The sequence below is a fragment of the Myxine glutinosa genome, chromosome 1 (genome assembly GCF_964187855.1).
Source record: "Myxine glutinosa chromosome 1, kmMyxGlut1.1, whole genome shotgun sequence".
Classification (NCBI taxonomy): domain Eukaryota; kingdom Metazoa; phylum Chordata; class Myxini; order Myxiniformes; family Myxinidae; genus Myxine; species Myxine glutinosa.
This window is the reverse complement of record NC_136261.1, coordinates 23,905,758-23,924,281: the sequence shown is the minus strand read 5'-3', so window position 1 is coordinate 23,924,281 and position 18,524 is coordinate 23,905,758. Positions and strand designations below refer to the sequence as shown.

General features: G+C 47.3%; 2 protein-coding genes across 2 annotated transcripts in view; one reads left to right on the top strand and one right to left on the bottom strand.

Moving 5' to 3' along the window:
* The window catches only part of LOC137416116 (carnitine O-palmitoyltransferase 2, mitochondrial-like), a 1,201,140-nt gene that overhangs the window by 644,615 nt on the left and 538,001 nt on the right, over window positions 1-18,524 (top strand). The gene's annotated exons all lie outside the window — the stretch shown is intronic.
* The window catches only part of LOC144889711 (carnitine O-palmitoyltransferase 2, mitochondrial-like), an 84,642-nt gene that overhangs the window by 18,909 nt on the left and 47,209 nt on the right, over window positions 1-18,524 (bottom strand). Inside the window, exon 9 of the mRNA XM_078770896.1 lies at window positions 17,858-18,061. Within this exon, the coding sequence (XP_078627022.1) occupies window positions 17,858-18,061 (204 nt within the window). The remainder of the gene's footprint in view (window positions 1-17,857; window positions 18,062-18,524) is intronic.

Here is an 18,524-nt window from a genome sequence, read left to right as displayed (position 1 = left end):
CAATTCGTCAATGTTTGTTGGAAAAGCCCACCTTGACCCTCCAAGAGGCGTGTGATCAGGCACGAGTACTCCAGCTGGCACAGGCTCAATCGGAGTCGTACGGTCGACCCTATGTAACTGCCGGTCTCACTGGGGAGAGACGTACGGAGAAATTCTCTACTACGGAGCGCGAGGTTGTTGATACCCCTATGGGGTCGAGGCCGTCAGAATCCCTTGGAGCCGAAGGTACGAGTCTGGCTTCGACCGCCTATTTCGGAGGCAACACTGAGTGCTTCTTTTGCGGCAATCGGAGTCACCCTAGAGCTACATGTCTGGCTCGGGATGCGACGTGCCACACGTGTGCCAAGAAAGGTCATTATGCGAAGGTTTGCCATGCTTCGAGAGGACGGCGTCCAACTCTGGCGGGAATCACCGATGCACGAAGCATGACCAGAGCCCATAGAAGTTCCAGCACTGCCCGGCCCACACGGTCTGGCAAGCAATGTAGTACCGGTGCTGATCGAAGGACAGACTGCTCACGCTCTTTTGGACACTGGGTCGACGGAGGGCTACGTCGACATGGGTCTTGCACGACGGCATGGATGGCCAATTCTGGGGACCTCGCAAAGAATTTTCATGGCCTCAGTCAATGGATGCGCACCAAAGGGGAATGCCGCGTCAAGTTAGTGGTTAATGGCACAATGTATCCGGATGTCCATTTGATGATTCTGTCTACCCTATGCGCTAATGTACTGTTGGGACATGATTTCCTTCATAGGCGTGGGCGTTTGGAAATGACGTTTAACAGTGACTCTACTCTCTCTGTGTGTGCTTTGACAGGAATGACTATAGAGCCGCTGTCACTATTTCCGAGTCTAACCTCCGACTGCACACCGGTCGCGATCAAGTCAAGACGTCACTCACAGGCTGATGCACAATTCATTGCTGAAGAGACTGGACGGTTTCTAAAAGAAGGGATTATCGAACCGAGTCGATCACCTTGGCGGGCTCAAGTATTGGTTGTCCAAACTGAGAATCATTGTAAGCGGGTCGTGATTGATTACTCACAAACTATGAAAAGATTTACGCAGCTGGACGCCTACCCACTTCCGGGTCTAGACGCGCGAGCTTGACAGGTCGCTCAATACGCAGTCTCCAGCACGCTCAAATTGCGCAGTGCGTTTCATCAGATCCCTATCCGTGATGACGACAAAATCTATACAGCATTTGAGTCGGGACAACGGTTGTATCAATTCACAAATTTGCCTTTCGGCATAACTAACGGAGTTGTGTGTTTTCAAAGGGCGATTGACAACATAATTGCCAAAGAGCAATGAACAGATGTCTTTGTGTATCTTGATAATCTCACAGTGTGCAGACGAGATCAAGTGGGTCATGATGCTAATTTGTGGCGGTTCCTACAGGTCACGCGCCAGTATAATCTAACTTTCAACGAGGACAAATGTCGCTATTCCGCAAGGAAGATTGATCTTTCAGAGTACACGGTGACCGAAGGGAAGATAACTCCTGACAAAGATTGTCTGCGACCCTTGCTAGACATGGCGGCGCCATGTGATCGTGCGTCCTTGAGAAGAGCTCTCGGTTTGTTTGTACATTATTCTCTTTGGGTCCAGAATTACTCCAAGAAGCTTCGTCCCCTCGTTGATTGCAAAACATTTCCAATGACCGAGGCAGCCAAGGCCACTTTTCAAAGGCTGAAGCTAGACATAGCTAACGCGGCCGTCTCCTTGGTGGACGAAAACATACCCTTTGTCTTGGAAACTGACGCGTAGGACTGTGCCATATCGGCGACCCTGACTCGAGGGGGGAAACCGGTCGCCTTCTTCTCTCATACTCTCTCAGATAGTGAGAGACGCCATTCAGCTGTTGAAAAGGAAGCCTACGCCGTGGTGGAAGCAATATGACAATGGTGGCCATACTTGCTTGGCAAGACATTCGAAGTGATGACTGATAAACAGAGCGTTGCATTCATGTACGACACGCGACACACCCAGCGCATTAAAAACGAAAAAATAACTCGATGGCACATCGAAATGGCTGACTACAACTTCAAGATCACATATCGCCTGGGGCGGGAGAATTTAGCTGCAGATGCCTTTTCCAGGCCCGGGGTGTGCGCGGGCCTCACCACAGGTGAGGATCTTCACCAACTTCATGAATCGCTGTGCCACCGGTGAGTGACATGATTGGTGCATTTTGTGCATACGTGAAACTTGCCCTACTCCATGGAGGACGTTCGTCGTTTGTGCCGAGCATGCCCTGTTTGCGCGGAACTGAAACCGCGCTTCTACAAACCTGAAATGGGGCTTTGATTCAAGCTAGTCGACCATGGGAGAGATTAGCCATGGATTTCAAAGGACCTTTGCCAGCGTCCGGCTCGTATCATTATCTTCTCACAATTATTGATGTGTATTCCTGATTCCCGTTCGCATTTCCGTGTCACGATATGTCTTTCGGGTCAGTTATTCGCTGCTTGAGGCTCTTGTTTGCGATGTTCGGCTATCCTGTGTCCATCCATACCGACAGGGTCACTGTTTTCATGTCTCAGGACGTACGAGCATGTTTCTTGCAGCGGAATATTGCTTCTAGCTGCACCACCATATCACCCGAAAGCAAATGGACAAATTGAAAGATTTAATGGCATCATATGGAGAGCCATTATCTTAGGGCTCAAGACCCGGGGGTTGGGGATGGACAAGTGGACTTGGGTGTTGCCGGGGGCTCTACATGCGATTCGGTCCCTACTGTGTACCGCGACAAATGAAATTCCTCATGATCGTCTATTTTGCTATCAGCCTCGTACAGGTTGTGGACAATCATTTCCCGCTTGGATCTCCACACCCGGACAGGCCTTTCTCAAACACGCTGTGCGTCCGAGCAAATACGATCCGCTCGTTGACAAGGTACAGATCATTCATGCTAATCCGGAATTCGCTCATGTCAAAATGCCGGTCTGTCGTGAAACCACTGTGTCGGTGCGTCATCTTGCCCCTTGCGGGGAAGCTGATGAGCCTGGGCCCAATACAGGGGTTCCGATGGTCGGATCTCCATCTTCTCATCAGTCGCCCGACTCGACCGGGAATGTCGTACTGACTCAGACACCAGAGTTGATAAGCACTCCGACCGGGGAAGATTTAGGTACATCTGTCGACAGCTCTGATGTGTATCGAACCCGCACGGGGAGAGAAAGTCGTCGACCGGAGCGCTTTGGTTGGCAGTAACTCCTTGATCGGTGTTCTATGTTCTTTTGCATTCTATATACTTGTTTACTGATTAGTGCTACATGTATACATTTAAATGGCTTGCTTGCACAGTTTTTGTACTCTGGGAGGAATGTAGTGCAGCGTAGGCATCTAAGTTATAGCCCAGGTGCAGTAACATCTTCAGCCCACTAAAGTGCTCTCATAAATATCTGTTCGCTCCGAGCGAGAGGCAGACCAGTGACCATTACGCGCTTACTTAGGAAGGTGAGAAATCATATTGGCATGAGGCTTGCTTATTTGTATCCCATATGATATACACTCCTGATGCCTATTGGAGAACTGAAATGATTGTTGTCATGTATTCTTTCGAGATGCTGTTCGAGATTGATTCAGATTAACCTTGGAATGAGAAAGCGGTTGTGACTCTGATTTTTACAACAGTGGGAATGGGAGATATGCGTATGCAACAGCCATGGAGAGGTCTTCTTCTTCCTACCTCCATTATCCTCTTCCACCTTCATCCCCCTTTCATAACTCTGACATTCACAGCAATTAGGTTGCTAACCTTTGCACATTTTAGGCAGTATTTAATTCGGCTTCTCCTCTTTCCAGACAAAGTCAAACACAGTTCAAATTCGGTTTATTTATAATTTACCTCTCCAGATACACCTTTGAAACATGAGCAGCCTTCATACACGAACAGTGCATGCTTTATCCTTAATTCCTCTCATAACCAATATTTTTCCTCAAATAACCCTCATAACCTAATTATTTGGATCAGATCGACTTTGATCAGACGCACAGCGCGTTTGAGAAAGGCCGGTCCTGGTGTGGAGATCCAAGCGGGCAATGATTGTCCACTACCTATATGACACTGATAACGAAATAGACGATCATGAGGAATTTCATTTGTAGCGGTACACAGAAGGGACCGAATCGCATGTAGAGCCCCTGGCAACACCCAACCCTCATAACCCATAACATGGTTCCTCTCATAACCATAACCAACAATACATAACCTCTCATAACCATCCCGACACATTTATTGAACACAAACACCGCATTCATTAAACACGAACATGACACATTTAAACAGCCACGTCCTCTCAGCTTTAACTCCGCCAGTATTGGTTGTTCATTTAATACATAGGACGTGACGTCGCCTGGCGCCGTCCCGCGCATGCTCGGTTGTGCCTTTTTGTCGTATTGATGATCCTCTTCCTCTTCGCTCTTTGATTTCCTTGAGCTTGATGTGTTTTGCGTGAGCTCCAATAAAGCTCGATCTATTCACAGAAACGGTGTGCTGTGTGTGATCCGATGGAGTGAGAACACGATTAGGTCTCTCTCAGCTAACTGGCGTGGTGGCAGAGATTCCGACTCTACGTTCCAGCCTTACAGTCGACGAAATGTGCTGCAGCCGAAGGCCTCGTGCTTCTTTTTCTTCACAATCTGTGACGGACAACCCGGGCTCTTACGACCTGAGTAACACAGCCGTCGACACGGTTTCTGTGAGTAATGTTTGTATATTCACTGCAGACGATGGCAAACTCACATCGGGCTCCCAAACAATGGTGCCTTACTAAATCGGGGACGATTCATTCTTTTGAAAACTGGAAACAAAATCTCCATTACACGTTATCGCTAGACCCCAGTTTCGCCCCGTTTCTTGTGACTTGCTCACAAGGGCTCAAGAAAATGTGGACAACACCTCTCCGGAACTTCACCGACGATGGTGAAGATATTATTCAAGGCAATCGCTGCACAGCTCAGCTAAAATTCAACGCATTGGATTTGATGCTTCGTCAAATAGCCAATTATTACACAGTCATTGCACGCAACACGATCGTCCGTGATGTTATGTCCTTAGATCATATATGGCAAGTCATTCACTGCATTTCGGTTTTCAGTCGACCGACGCACATTTCCGAGATTTGTCTGATATCCGTTTAGAACCAGAAGAATGCACAGAAGACCCAACCAGCGTTTGGCAGCTTTTATCGACGACAATCTGTTACGCCATGACGGAGGCATCTCACACCATGGTGAAGTTCCTGCAGATGACGAGGAGCTAACTCCATCCCTCGAAAATGTCGTCGTCCTCAGCTGGCTTTAACTAACCCACCTGACGCTACCGAAAATAGTCAAACAACGTTATTGGTACTGAACTATGTTCTCGTACATTGGCTTCCATTAAACCGGAAATCTCCCTGGCCCGACAGTCCTTGTTAGATGAAATACGGTCCAGTAAAGATACAACAGCCATGCTGGCCTGTCTTTCTAAAACTCAAAAGAAAACTGGCTTTCAATCTGTAACATATACTCCTAAATCTAGATACAAATCTAGATACAAACAAACCTAGTTCGCCCCGCCCCCATTATCTCCTTGCCATCCACCTTTTGCCCTGTCCACGTGACTCGTGGTGGTCCCTCTCGGCTCTCCCCCCGTTGGTACTTTGTGCATATAAGATTGTTTACGGTTCTGTTTCAATATTATTTAAATATGTTTAACCTTTCCCCTTCCGTGTTTTATTCAGTGGTATATTACAACACGCTGTTTTTCTTCCTATTTAAAAGGCTTTTTTCACATTCCTCTCCATCTCATTCCAAGTCAAAAAAAAGAAATTCAATCTCTTATACGTCTCCCTCACTACATGGTCTAAATTCACATTCATTCCATCCCTCCTCCATCGTTCTGAATCGGATTGTTAACTTGAAAATCACAACAAACCCAATTTGTTATCAATGTTCGTCTTTCATTAATCATCCACTTTCGAAACTCCCCTCTTGCCCCTCGCCTCCAAATTCCCCCCCTTGCACCTACACTCCTAAACTCCCCCCTTGCCCCTTCATTCCTAAACTCCCCCCTTGCCCCTCCCCTCCAAATCCCCCCCTTGCCCCTACACTCCTAAACTCCACCCTTGCCCCTCCACTCCTAAACTCCCCCCTTGCCCCTGTCCTCCTAAACTCCCCCCTCACTCCTCCCCTTCAAAACTCCCCCCCAACCCCTCCCTTTCAAATCTCCCCCCATACCATTCCTCTCCAATTCTCCCTCCTCCCCCCTCCTCCTCAAAGCTGCCTCCTCCCCACTTCATCTCCCTTCTATCTCATACCTCCATCCCCCCCACAACCTTCTACCTTCCTCAGCCCCCCCTCAAACAACCCCTCACTGTGCCTCATCCCTTCACCATCAAACCTTTCATCCTCCTCATCCTTCCCTTTCTTGGAACTCTTCTATAATCTCTGACACACCATCATCAACTGCTCTTCCTACCTCCCCCTCTCATCCTTCATCTTACCCTGCTCCTCCCCTCCCCTGTCCTGTACCCGATGCTCCCCCTCTCTCTTCATTAACGGTATGGACCTCAAACATCCGGGGCCTTCACTCAAACCTGACTGATCTCTCCATACAGGTTACTTCTGACAATCCAGACTTGATCTGCTTAACAGAGACTTTCCTCCTTCAAGATGTCTCTGATTCCTTAATATCTCTTCCTGGTTACTTCGTCCTCTGGTATGATAGACCTGAACCTGGTCCTGGTGGTGGGGTGGCTATCTTTATCAAAAACTCTCTTCCTCACTCTCCTTGCACTGCCCTCTCTCCTCCTCACCCCCAGGAGTACCTCTGTTTATGGCTTCCTCTCCGCTCCCACCTTTTGTTCATATGTGTTCTGTACCGTCCTCCAAACAGTGACGACTCCATTTACATTTCACTGTTTGACAACATGGACCAACTTCTATCCACTCATCCCAACTCTCTCTTCCTCATATGTGGTGACTTCAACTGTCATCATGCCAGCTGGTTGGGTGTGGGTTCCTCTCTCACCAGTCATGGCACCTCAGCAAAGGACTTCTGTGACTCACTGGGATTGACACAATCTGTCAATTTCCCGACCCGGATCTCAGCCAATGGAGTATCTTCTCTTCTAGACTTGGTTATGACAAACTTCCCTGCTAATGTCTGCTGCTCTTCTTCTGCTCCAATCGGTTCTTCTGATCATGTGCTTGTCAAAGTGGACATCTCTCTGGCCATTCTCAGAGAGGCTCCTCAGCGTCGACGAGTCTGGCATTTCACTCAGGCCGACTGGGATGGTCTTCAAGCAGCCATCAATCGTCTGGATTGGTCTCCCATCTCCACTGCCTCTGACATCAATTCTTCCTGGGAATTCTTCCAAAGCAAACTGCTCTCTCTCATGCACAGATTTATCCCATCTCGTCTTCAGTTGTCTTACCCTTCCTCCCGTCCATGGTACACTGAATCTTGTGGTGAGGCAGTTGCCCTGAAACAACTTGCCTTTACCTCTTGGAAGGCTAATCCAACTGAAGGCAATCTCAGTTCCTTCCACCAAGCTCGGAACAAGTGTGTGTCTACCCTCAGGAGTGCCAGGAAGCACTATCTCTCCACACTCAAGAATGAACTCTCAAACCTGTCTCCTTCCTCCAAATCCTGGTGGCGTCTGGTCAAATCCGTTTGTGGTGTTTGTTCCCCCTCCATCCCCTCCCTTACCTCAAATGGCCACACAGTTGATATCACACGTGACAAAGCCGAATGCCTCAACTCTGTGTTTGCCTCAAAATCTTTAGTCCCAAACCCATCTCTCTCTGTTCCCACCTTTCCCAGTCGAACCCAACTGCTCCTGGACTCTGTGTCCTTCTCTCCTGACAAGGTGGAGGAGTTTTTGTCTAACCTCGACTCTGATTCTGCAACTGGACTAGACGGCATCAGCCCACGGTTCCTAAAATCCTGCTCTGCTGCTCTATCTCACCCTCTCTCTGTTCTTTTCACCCTCTCTTTTGATCAAGGTCATCTGCCAGCATCCTGGAAATCAGCAAACATTACCGCTTTACACAAAAAAGGTGCAAAAACAGATCCTTGCAACTACAGACCAATCAGTCTGCTCCCAATTATCAGCAAAGTCATGGAATCCATCATTGCTTCGGATATGAAATCTTTCCTCTTCTCCAATGGCTTGATCTCTGATCATCAATTTGGTTTCAGGCCAGGTCACTCTACTCTGGACATGCTGCTTCTGCTGTCTCAACAATGGATGGAGGTCCTCAATGCCAAACAGGAATTCAGAGCTGTCTCCCTTGACATATCACGTGTCTTCGATATGGTCTGTCACCCAGCTCTGCTCACCAAACTCTCCTCCTATGGTATCCATGGAAATCTCCATGCATGGCTTGAGGAACTCCTTTCTGGTCGTAGTCAACGTGTGGTCCTGAATGGATTTCTCTCATCTCCCCTTCCTGTTCAGGCTGGAGTTCCCCAAGGCAGTGTTCTGGGCCCTGTGCTTTTTCTGGTCTTTATCAATGATCTCTCCGACTCTCTGGAAAATCCTCTCTATCTCTTTGCTGATGACTCCACTCTCTGCCGCTCCATGCCTCTTCCCTCAGATCGGCAGTCTGCAGCCTCCTCACTCTCTGAAGACTTGGACAAAATCACAGACTGGTCAAACAAGTGGAACATGTCTTTCAATCCTGACAAATCTCACACTCTTACTATGTCTCTCCAAAAAGATCGACTGGACAACCCTCCCAGCTACTTTCTCAACAATCTTCTCCAAGAAGTTCTGTCGCTCAAGCTTTTGGGTCTCACTATCTGCCATGATCTTTCTTGGGAAAACCACATTTCCAAGCTGGCCTCCAAAGCCAGTCGCCGACTGGGCATCCTCCGTCGTGCGAAGTCCTTCCTCGGCACACCTGAGCTCCTCACCACATACAAGGCTTTCATCCACAGCTCAATGGAATACTGTTCTCCCCTATGGGCCGGTGCTCCTGCCTCACACCTGGCTCGGCTTCACGCTGTTGAATCCAAAGCTTTCAGAATTATTGGAATCTCCCGCGATGAAGCTATCTCTGAGGGCCTTTCACTCACTCACCGCAGGCAGGTAGGTGGCCTTTCTGTCTTCTACCGAATCCTCTCCGGCCTTGCACCCCCAGCTCTCTCTGTGCTCTGGCCCGCAAATATTCCTACAGGTCACACAAGATCTGCCAGCAACCCTCTGATGGTTAAACTGCCGAAATCTCGGCTCTCTGCTCACCTTCACTCTTTCATTCCTCTTTTCTCCCGCCTCTGGAACAAACTCCCTCTCTGCCTTCAATCCCACTCCTCCCTCCAGGTCTTTTAAACAGCTGTTCACCACCATCTCTTATCTTGCCCCATCCAAAACCTTGATCTTTTCTACCCCCGCTAATTCACCCCAGATCCACCTTGTTTGAAATTCCAACTTCTTTCCTGGAAGTCCTGGCAGTGTCCATTTGTTTTATACCTCTCCCACCTTCCCCCCCCCCCCCCCTTCCCATGCCCCCCTCCAAAGCCCTCTCCCTCTCACAGATCTCTCGATGTCTCCATGTCTCTCGGTCCCTGCTCTCAAATGTTGTGTTTGTGTCCTTCCCCCTCTTTCCCCATCTTGTCTACCGCTCCCGATGTTATATGTTTTATGTGTCGGTTTGTCTTTCTGTGTGATTGATGTTCGCTCTTGCACGAGCCTCGATCTTGTATACAAAAAAAACCAAAAAAAAAACCTCAGCGCTCACAAAGATACTGCCCATTATGTCACAAAGCGGGGCATGCTGAGTGTCATTTTCTCAGCGAGTGCAGCTACCTCCCTGAACAAGATCGTAAATATATGGCCAAGGCGAGGCAGATATCCAACATATTGGACCTCTCTGATGATGATGAGGAAGTGACAGACCCCACCATCGACTCTCCAGATGACTCTGACAAGTCCTCCATACCTGCAAATAGAATTCAAGGACGCCAGTCACCTTACTTTGACACATTTTACCGTCAGCACACTATCCGTGCCACAATTGACAGTGGAGCCACTGGAAACATGATGAGCCTACCGACTGCCAAACGTCTCGGTCTACCCAAGAGAAAGAGTTCTCAGTCAGCTCATCAGGCTGCTGGCTCCTGCCCACTCACAGTGATTGGTGGTCAGTTTTATCATGACCTCTGACGACTGACAGTTTACCTTCAAAGGCCTTGTTGTTGAAAACCTGGACTTTGATGTCCTGGCAGGAACACCTTTCATGGAGCTGAATGACATTTCTGTTCGCCCGGTTCGACGCCACATCATCCTCAATGATGGGTCCATATACTGATACAGTTCATCTGATTTCTCTCCCACTCACCATGCAGTCCGCCATGCCCATGTCTTACGTGCCCCTCCACGAAGTACAACTGTATGGCCTGGCGAGTACATAGAGCTAAACCTCCCTGACAAATTGTCTGATTTGCCATACGCCTTTGAACCTCGCAGTGACTATTGGGCTCATCGTCCTTCAACCAAAATATGGCCTTCTCCAAGTCTCATATCGAGCGTATCTGGCAAGATCTCCATTGCCAACTTGACTGGCGATCCTCAAATTGTTCGATCACATGAAATTTTTTGTCAAATCCGCCCCATCTTCATGCCTTTAAGCCTCACCGGTAAAGCCTGTACCCCCCACCCATCCACACACACGAAGATTCAACCAAAACCAAATAAAACTGCCCCAGGCCTTTACTCTGCCAGTGTCACACTCGACCCGGACAATTCCCTTCCCCTTGACATTAGACTTAAATTTCAGACCCTTCTCCAAGAATATGATGATGTCTTCGACCCCAGGCCCAAAGCATACAATGGTGCGTCTGGTCCTTTCCAATCGGAAGTTAACATGGTTCCTGTCCTGCCCCCTCAACGTATGGGTCGCCTACCTTTATATTCTCACAGCAACCTTGCAGAACTACAACGCAAGTTTGACGAACTAGAAGATATGGGTGTCTTTGTCAAACCAGAAGACGCAAGAGTCAACGTCAAGTACCTCAACCCGTCTTTCTTGGTGAAAATGTCCAGTGCCGGGTTCCGACTGGTCACGGCATTTGCCGATGTTGGCCGATAAAGCAAACCCCAGCCTTCCTTGATGCCCAACGTCGATTCCACTCTTCGACAAATTAGGAGATGGAAGCACATTATCACGACTGACTTGACTAATGCTTTTTATCAAATCCCACTATCTAAAGAGTCAATGAAGTACTGCGGCATTGCGACTCCATTTTGTTGTGTTAGAAGCTACACCCGATCCGCCATGGGTATGCCTGGCTCTGAAACGGCACAAGAAGAACTAACTTGTCACGTCCTTGGAGACCTAGTGGAGGAGGGTGTTGTGGCCAAACTCGCCGATGATCTCTATTGCGGTGGAGCAAGCGTAGACGGAACTGTTAGTCAACTGGAAATGACTGCTTGACGCACTTAAAGCCAACCGCTTCAATCTGTAAGCATCCAAGACTGTCATTGGCCCATCTTCCATCATTATCCGAGGGTGGTTGTGGCAACAAGGCACGACAACAGCCAGCCCCCATTGCATCTCCACATTATCCATGTGTGCCCCCCCCCCCCCCCGAATAGGTCTCCGGCTTTCGATCCTTTATTGGAGCTTGCAAATTCCGAGCTCGTGTTAACTCTGGCTGTTCGAGCTTACTCTCGCCATTAGACGGTGCTGTGGCTGGCCGCATATCCCAAGAGAAAATTGCTTGGACCTCCGACCTCATTGAGGCATTCCACTCTGCCCAAAAAGCCCTTTCTTCAAACAGAACCATTATCCTTCCACACTCTGAAGACCAATTGTGGATTATCACTGTTGATCAGTGAAGAATGGCATAGGAGCTACGATGTACGTCAATCACAATGGGACCCAACGACATGCGGGGTTTTTTTTTAGCGCCAGGTTTTGAGGACACCAGGTCACCTGGCATCCCAGTGAAATTGAAGTGCTCTCAATCGCAATGGCTACTAAACACTTTGGACCATTCATCATTCAATCCAATCATAAAGCTTGCAAACTGACCGAAAGTAAGCCATGTGTACACTGTACAAGCCTTTGAAAAGCTATGCTGAGGAGAGTTTTCAGCTAGTCCCCTCATGTCAACCTTTCTGTTGATGGTCAGCTGGTTCCAGGCCTCAATCAGCCATCTTGTGGCTCCGCTAATGTACCCTCAGATTTCGCCAGCCGTAATGCCCTCGATTGTAACAATCCCCAATGCCAAATTTGCTCATTTGTAGAGCAGACAGAAAACTGTGTCGTACGTCATTCCTCCAGCCAAGACATCATCACTGGTTACTCCAAATTACCGTTTACAACCCGATCTGTCTGGCTAGCCCTACAGTCTGAGTGCGCAGATTTACGCAGAACACATGCCCATCTCATATAAGGTACCCGACCATCGAAAAAGCTGACCAATATTAAAGACGTGAAAAGGTACTTGAATTCAGTCACGATTTCAAAAGACGAGTTATTGGTTGTCCGATATCACGGCCCCTTCCAACCTTCCCGTGAACGCATCGTCATTCCTCGCCTGGTCCTGGACGGCCTTGTCACAGTTCTCCACATCAAGCTTGATCACCCATCTTGCCACCAACTTAAGCAAGTGATGCATGGCCACTTCTTTGCCCTTGACATGGATAGGTCCATCAACCATGTAACTACCAGTTGCCACCACTGTGCTTCCATGTGAAAAATCATTCCGCATGCCATTCCTCAATCGTCCAATGATCCTCCTGATACAGTTGGTGTGACTTTGGCAGCAGATGTCCTAAAGTGTGGGCGTCAACTGATCTTGGTCTTGCATGAGTGCATCACTTCCGACACCCGTTCCGCTCTCATTTATGACGAATGCCATGATACCCGACGTGACAGCCTACTCTAACTCATCAGTAAACTTCATCCGATGGAGGGGCCACCTGCTGTCATCCGGACTGATCAAGCCTCTGCATTCAAGTCTCTCACCAATGACAAGTTCCTACAAGATCACCGCGTCTCCCTTGAGCTTTGTCGTGCAAAAATCCCAACAAAAACCCTGTCGCTGAGAAAGCCATTCAGGAATTAGAAGCTGAATTATGACACCAAGACCCGCTCGGAGGTCCAGTGTCGCCTCGTCAGCTTTCCATGGCTACTGCCCGATTAAACTCACGTATCAGATCTTGCGGTATGTCTGCATGGGAAATGTGGACACAATGTGACCAGCGACCAGTTCACTAACCATCAGATTCCAATCTTGGATCAGAACCTTATCCGAGAGCAGCATGCCCAACACTCTAGGAACCATACTTATAGCGAGACATCCAAGTCCCCATCAACAAAACGCTCTGCTACTCCGACAGTTCATGTTAGAGACCTGGTGTACTTGCACTCAGATGGATCCACGTCTCAAACACGGGATCGTTACCTGGTTGTGTCTGTGGATGGGACCTGGTGCGACATCCGCAAGATTGCTGGCTCTCAACTCCGATGCTCGTCGTATTGTGTACTACAATCTGAATGTTACATGGTACCCATGTAGACTACACATACCATCCCGCATCCGCACATAGATTCATGTGATGATTCTCTCGGTGATGAAGACGACTTGGATGGGCCACCTATTGCTATCACCGATCCACCTCACATACCTCCCATTCTCTCGACTCCAGCTGAACGTGTTCTGCCCCCAAGTCCTCCTCCTGCAGTTCTACCCTCTATGCTTGCCCAACCCTGTGATTCCCAGGTCCAACGCCATGGTGTTGACAGCGCGGCAACCGTGTCGCCTCCTATCAGGATGTCAGGCCGTCGACGTTCACGCCTCAAACACTTGGATGACTACGTTCTTGATGGATGAGTGGTTGCATATGTGTCAATGGGGCAGTATAAATCCCAAGGTACCTAAGGACAGACAATACAATGATGGTGCTTTTCCTCTAACCTGGCATCATCGGTCTACTGTCTTCAGGCACATGTGCAAATACTGTTGTGGTTTTCAGTGTTGTGATGTCTTTTGTCTATTTGTCTATATCACATGTGCATGCTGACTTGTACGAGGTAATGAGAAATATTAGTTGGTAAAGTTACATTTTTTTTCAAGGAAAGAAAGTGGCCACGCCAGTGTTGGTTGTTGTTGGTTTAGTACATAGGACGTGACTTGTCTGGCACCGTCCAGCGCATGCTCGGGTGTGCCTTTTTGTCGCATTTATGATCTTCTTCCTCTTCGCTCTTTGATTTCATTGAGCTTGATGTGTTTTGCGTGAGCTCCCAAAAAAGCTCAATATATTCACAGAAATGGCGTGCTGTGTGTGATCCGATGGAGTGAGAACATGATAAGGTCTATCTCAGATAATTGGTGCTCACCTTCGCGGGAAACGCGAGAAACTGGACGCTCGGTGGTGAGGGTCCCCAAGCGTGGATGATTGACTGGAGCGAGGGGTGGAGCTTCTGCAGGTGTACCAATGGGTATGCTTTGTGCATGGCCAGGCTCCACCCTGCTTAAATGAATATAAAGGCTGAACGCAGGTGCCTCTCGCCGCCTTGGAATTGAGCCAGAAATCTGCTGTGAACCTGGAGAATCGCCTTCCTGCCATCTGTGTATAAACTGTGTTGTGCTGAGGAAAAGACCGTTGCCATGATGGATGAGGGAGTGACCATGATCGACCATGCGCGAGCGACCATGTACTGCACCACACCGACTGACCATCCTCCACCCCGACCCCACACTCCTACCTGTGTCAGGACCGATACCCGTCCGTCGACGGTGCCTAAATAAGGCAAGGGCCGACCCTAAGCCCAAAACTCATTCCCCCCCTCCTCTTCTTTTCTTCCTCTCTACCTTTCCCCGGAGAGTAATTCTGCTGGGTCCATGGTTCATGCCTAAATATGAAATTGGAGATGGAGTAAGCGTTAAGGTTAAGAGGGACGAAGCTTTTCAGGTTGTGATTTTTGACTTATGGTTTTTTAATTATTGTGATTTGCACCCTTGTAAGTTGTATTTGTGCTTGTAATTGCTTTCTCTTTGACCATTGTAAATTGTAAAAGTGTTGTTTTTCCTTGGATTTTACTCAGAAAAATGAATTTTATTCCTCCTTCATCCACAAGCACATATTCCCCATGCAACATATATAACAAGTGTCATTTAAAATTACATGTTCATTACGTGTTCTTGCTTTCGGACATCTCTTCTTATCACTGATTGGTTTTCTGGCATAGCAACAGCGCCTGAGGATTTCCTTAGCTTTAAGGGAATTCTTATCCTTAAGGGTTGTTTATGCAACAACACTTGAGGAAATCCTTCGCTGAGGAATTACAGCGTACCTCAAGAGAAATCTTTCCTTCAGGTTGAGGGAGTTTTATGCAACCGGGCCAAAGAGATGAACAGCACTGAATCAGAGTACACCAGGCTAGAGTTCCAAAACCTATTAGATGTGTTTTGATGACATCAGAACTGATTTGTTGGATAATCTGAAATTAGTAAATATGACTGATTGATCTAGTATGCCACTGTCATTCATGCAGTCATGACGTGTACAGGAAGTGAAGGATTCCACCAAAAAGCATATTTGAAGAAAATCAGAGGCTGAATTTGGAGGTTTATTACACTGAGGTTCCACAAGATGGTAAGAGGCAAGTTGTTGTTCTTCCAGAAAATTTCTCAAGATCCCAGCTTCCAAAGCACATTTTGAGACATACATGACTTATCCAATACCTCATCCAATTAACCCCATCCAAGTTGTCGAAAAGGCTGCTTTGCATATTCGCAAATCTATACAAAGTCATGAGACTAACATGCCTTGGCCTCCAAAGCCGTCTGAGCTACGAAAGTGGTATGAGTATTCCTGAACAATTCAGAACATTTTTACTTCCTCTCTTGATCAGCAGCATGGATTGTCAACATGAAGCAGATTCTCCGAGAATGCAATGACTACTGAATTAGTTTGGACAAGACATTGTGTCCGGCTTAAGTCACAGCAAACGAAAGCCTCCAAAGTACGTCCTGCTGCCATATACTGTCAAATTTCCAACAAACAATGTGGAGCCCATTCAAATGTTAAAATCGCTGTGGCCATGGAATTGTTGATTTGCAAATCGATGAAATAAACGTGCTGCCTTGTGCCAACAAAAAATGGCTGCAACATCAAATAATAAAAACCACTACCAGAAAACATCCAGCCGTATGTCAACACCATTGTGGCTTGGGATTACATCGATAGACTGGAGGAAAGTCAGTCTGGCGAGGTACCTCTCAGAGTAAATGGTATTGCAGAAATTAAAAGAAAGGCAAATAAGTTTTGAACTGATATCTGCTGCGAACTTTCTTTGATAAAACACAGGTGAATGTTGTGGGCTTACTGCATGGAAATGTGTGGAAGTAATTTCCACTGAGGTACTGCAAGGTGCATGGCAAAATAAACTTTGTGGATGGTAGCCTGTCTGCACACAGCTGAACATCATGAAGTTAGTGGATGGACCGGAGTTAATATTTCTGTTTGAAGCGATGTAACAGTGACCCAAGACAATGTAGGATTCCCACCTATAATCGATACACCTGCTACAAACATGTACACCGTTTATAACGTTTATCTGCAGTCTCTTAAGATCAATGATTCATTGAAACCTCCGTCATACAAAATCGTTCCTTGGCACACTTGAACTCATATCCACTACCTACAAGGCCTTTGTCTGCAGCTTGATGGATGACTGCTCTCTCTTTTGGGCTGGAGGCACTGCCCAAAACCCTGCTCAACTTGATGCCGAGGAAACTAAGGCCTTCCAAATCAATGGAATCTCCCACTATTACACAAATTATATGAGATTCCTTCAAAATCAAAATCATTGAAAACTTTCCCATCACAGAAAAGTTGGTGGTTTCCATTCCTTCTATTTCCATTCAGATCTTGCACCTTCTGCCAAGAATGTGCTCTGTCCTACTCCTCCCACCTCCAACCCCCTCCCCAAGTTTTCTGAAGGGTGCACTTAGTCTGTGAGTAATCCTTTTCCCAAAATCCAAAATCACTTCCCACCGACACTCATTTTTCTCTTTTTCCCCCACCGATGGAACCAACTTCCACAATCTCGTCAGTGTCATTGTTTCCTTCAGGTCTTCAAGAAATCTGTTCACCACGATCTCAATATGTATCCATCTTGTTCACCCCGTGTGTCCTCTGCTTGCTCTCATTCTTCCCCAGTACCTTATTTCTCCAAGTCTTCCTCCATTTTGTCCCTCAAGTCTGCTGTTTGTGCCCCCCACCCACATCTGCTGGCTTTATTCTCTTATTTTTGTTCTCTTAGCCCTGATTTATTTCGTGTTCTCACTGGTCCACAAGCCTCAACTGTAAAAACAGAAACAAACTGGAACGGCACCCGGTGGAGCGTGTACCTCCGCCATGCTGAACAGTTTGTTTTGTATCCCACGAAATGGCCTGATCTGCATCAGGACGTCAACCAAAATCAAATCAATTAGTCATTGTCACACACCCAACCTGCCCAGCTAGTTTTGTTCGAATACATTCATAACTCTGATATGTCGTGCTACACAGGATGTCGTTTTTGGCTGTATATCTCAATGGTGAAGCATCACTTAAAAAACTCGGTTATCATACATTTTCGAGATATTGTACTCGCAGACAGACAAACAGACCGGGGTGAAAACATAACCTCCATCAGTGGGAGAGGTAATCAGAGTGTTAGCTTTTAGTCATGTTTATTCAGATTATAAATTATATAAATCATCTCTGTTCTTCCATGACTCGTCGTGTCAATTAAAAAAAAACTAAAAAATGAAGAAATCTTCATAAACGCTCAAACCGACATGTCTATGATGGTATTTAAATGATTTCTGTGACCATTTTTTTTTAGGGTTCACCCACCTTGAGAAAATTGCTTCCATAATCTTGGAATTCAAGGCGGTAGAAGGAAGGAGAGGCAGAAATTGTTTGGAGATTGCATTTGGCTGTTACAACAGCAGTCTGCAGGCTGCTGTCGAGGTCAAACTCCAATCTCTGTACACCGTTTGAAGGTTCCAGATACATCACAGAATTTTCATGGGTCACAGCTGGTCGGTTCTGAATGTCCTTTTATTTGGAGACAACAACAAAAAGCAAGGAGAGGGTAAAGTGACCAAAATAAATACCCATACATGTATGCAGAATAAAATAAAATTGAAAAGAGTACAAATATCTGCTGCTTTTCTTCTGCTCCAATCGGTTCTTCTGATCATGTGCTTGTTAAAGTGGACATCTCTCTGGCCATTCTCAGAGAGCCTCCTCAGCGCCGACAAGTCTGGCATTTCACTCAGGCTGACTAGCACGGTCTGCAAGCAGCCATCAATCATCTGGACTGGTCCCCCATCTCTACTGCCTCTGACATCAATTCTTCCTGGGAATTCTTCCAAAGCAAACTGCTCTCTCTCATGCACAGATTTATCCCATCTCGTCTTCAGTTGTCTTACCCTTCCTCCAGTCCATGGTACACTGAATCTTGTGGTGAGGCAGTTGCCCTGAAACAACTTGCCTTTGCCTCGTCGAAGGCATATCC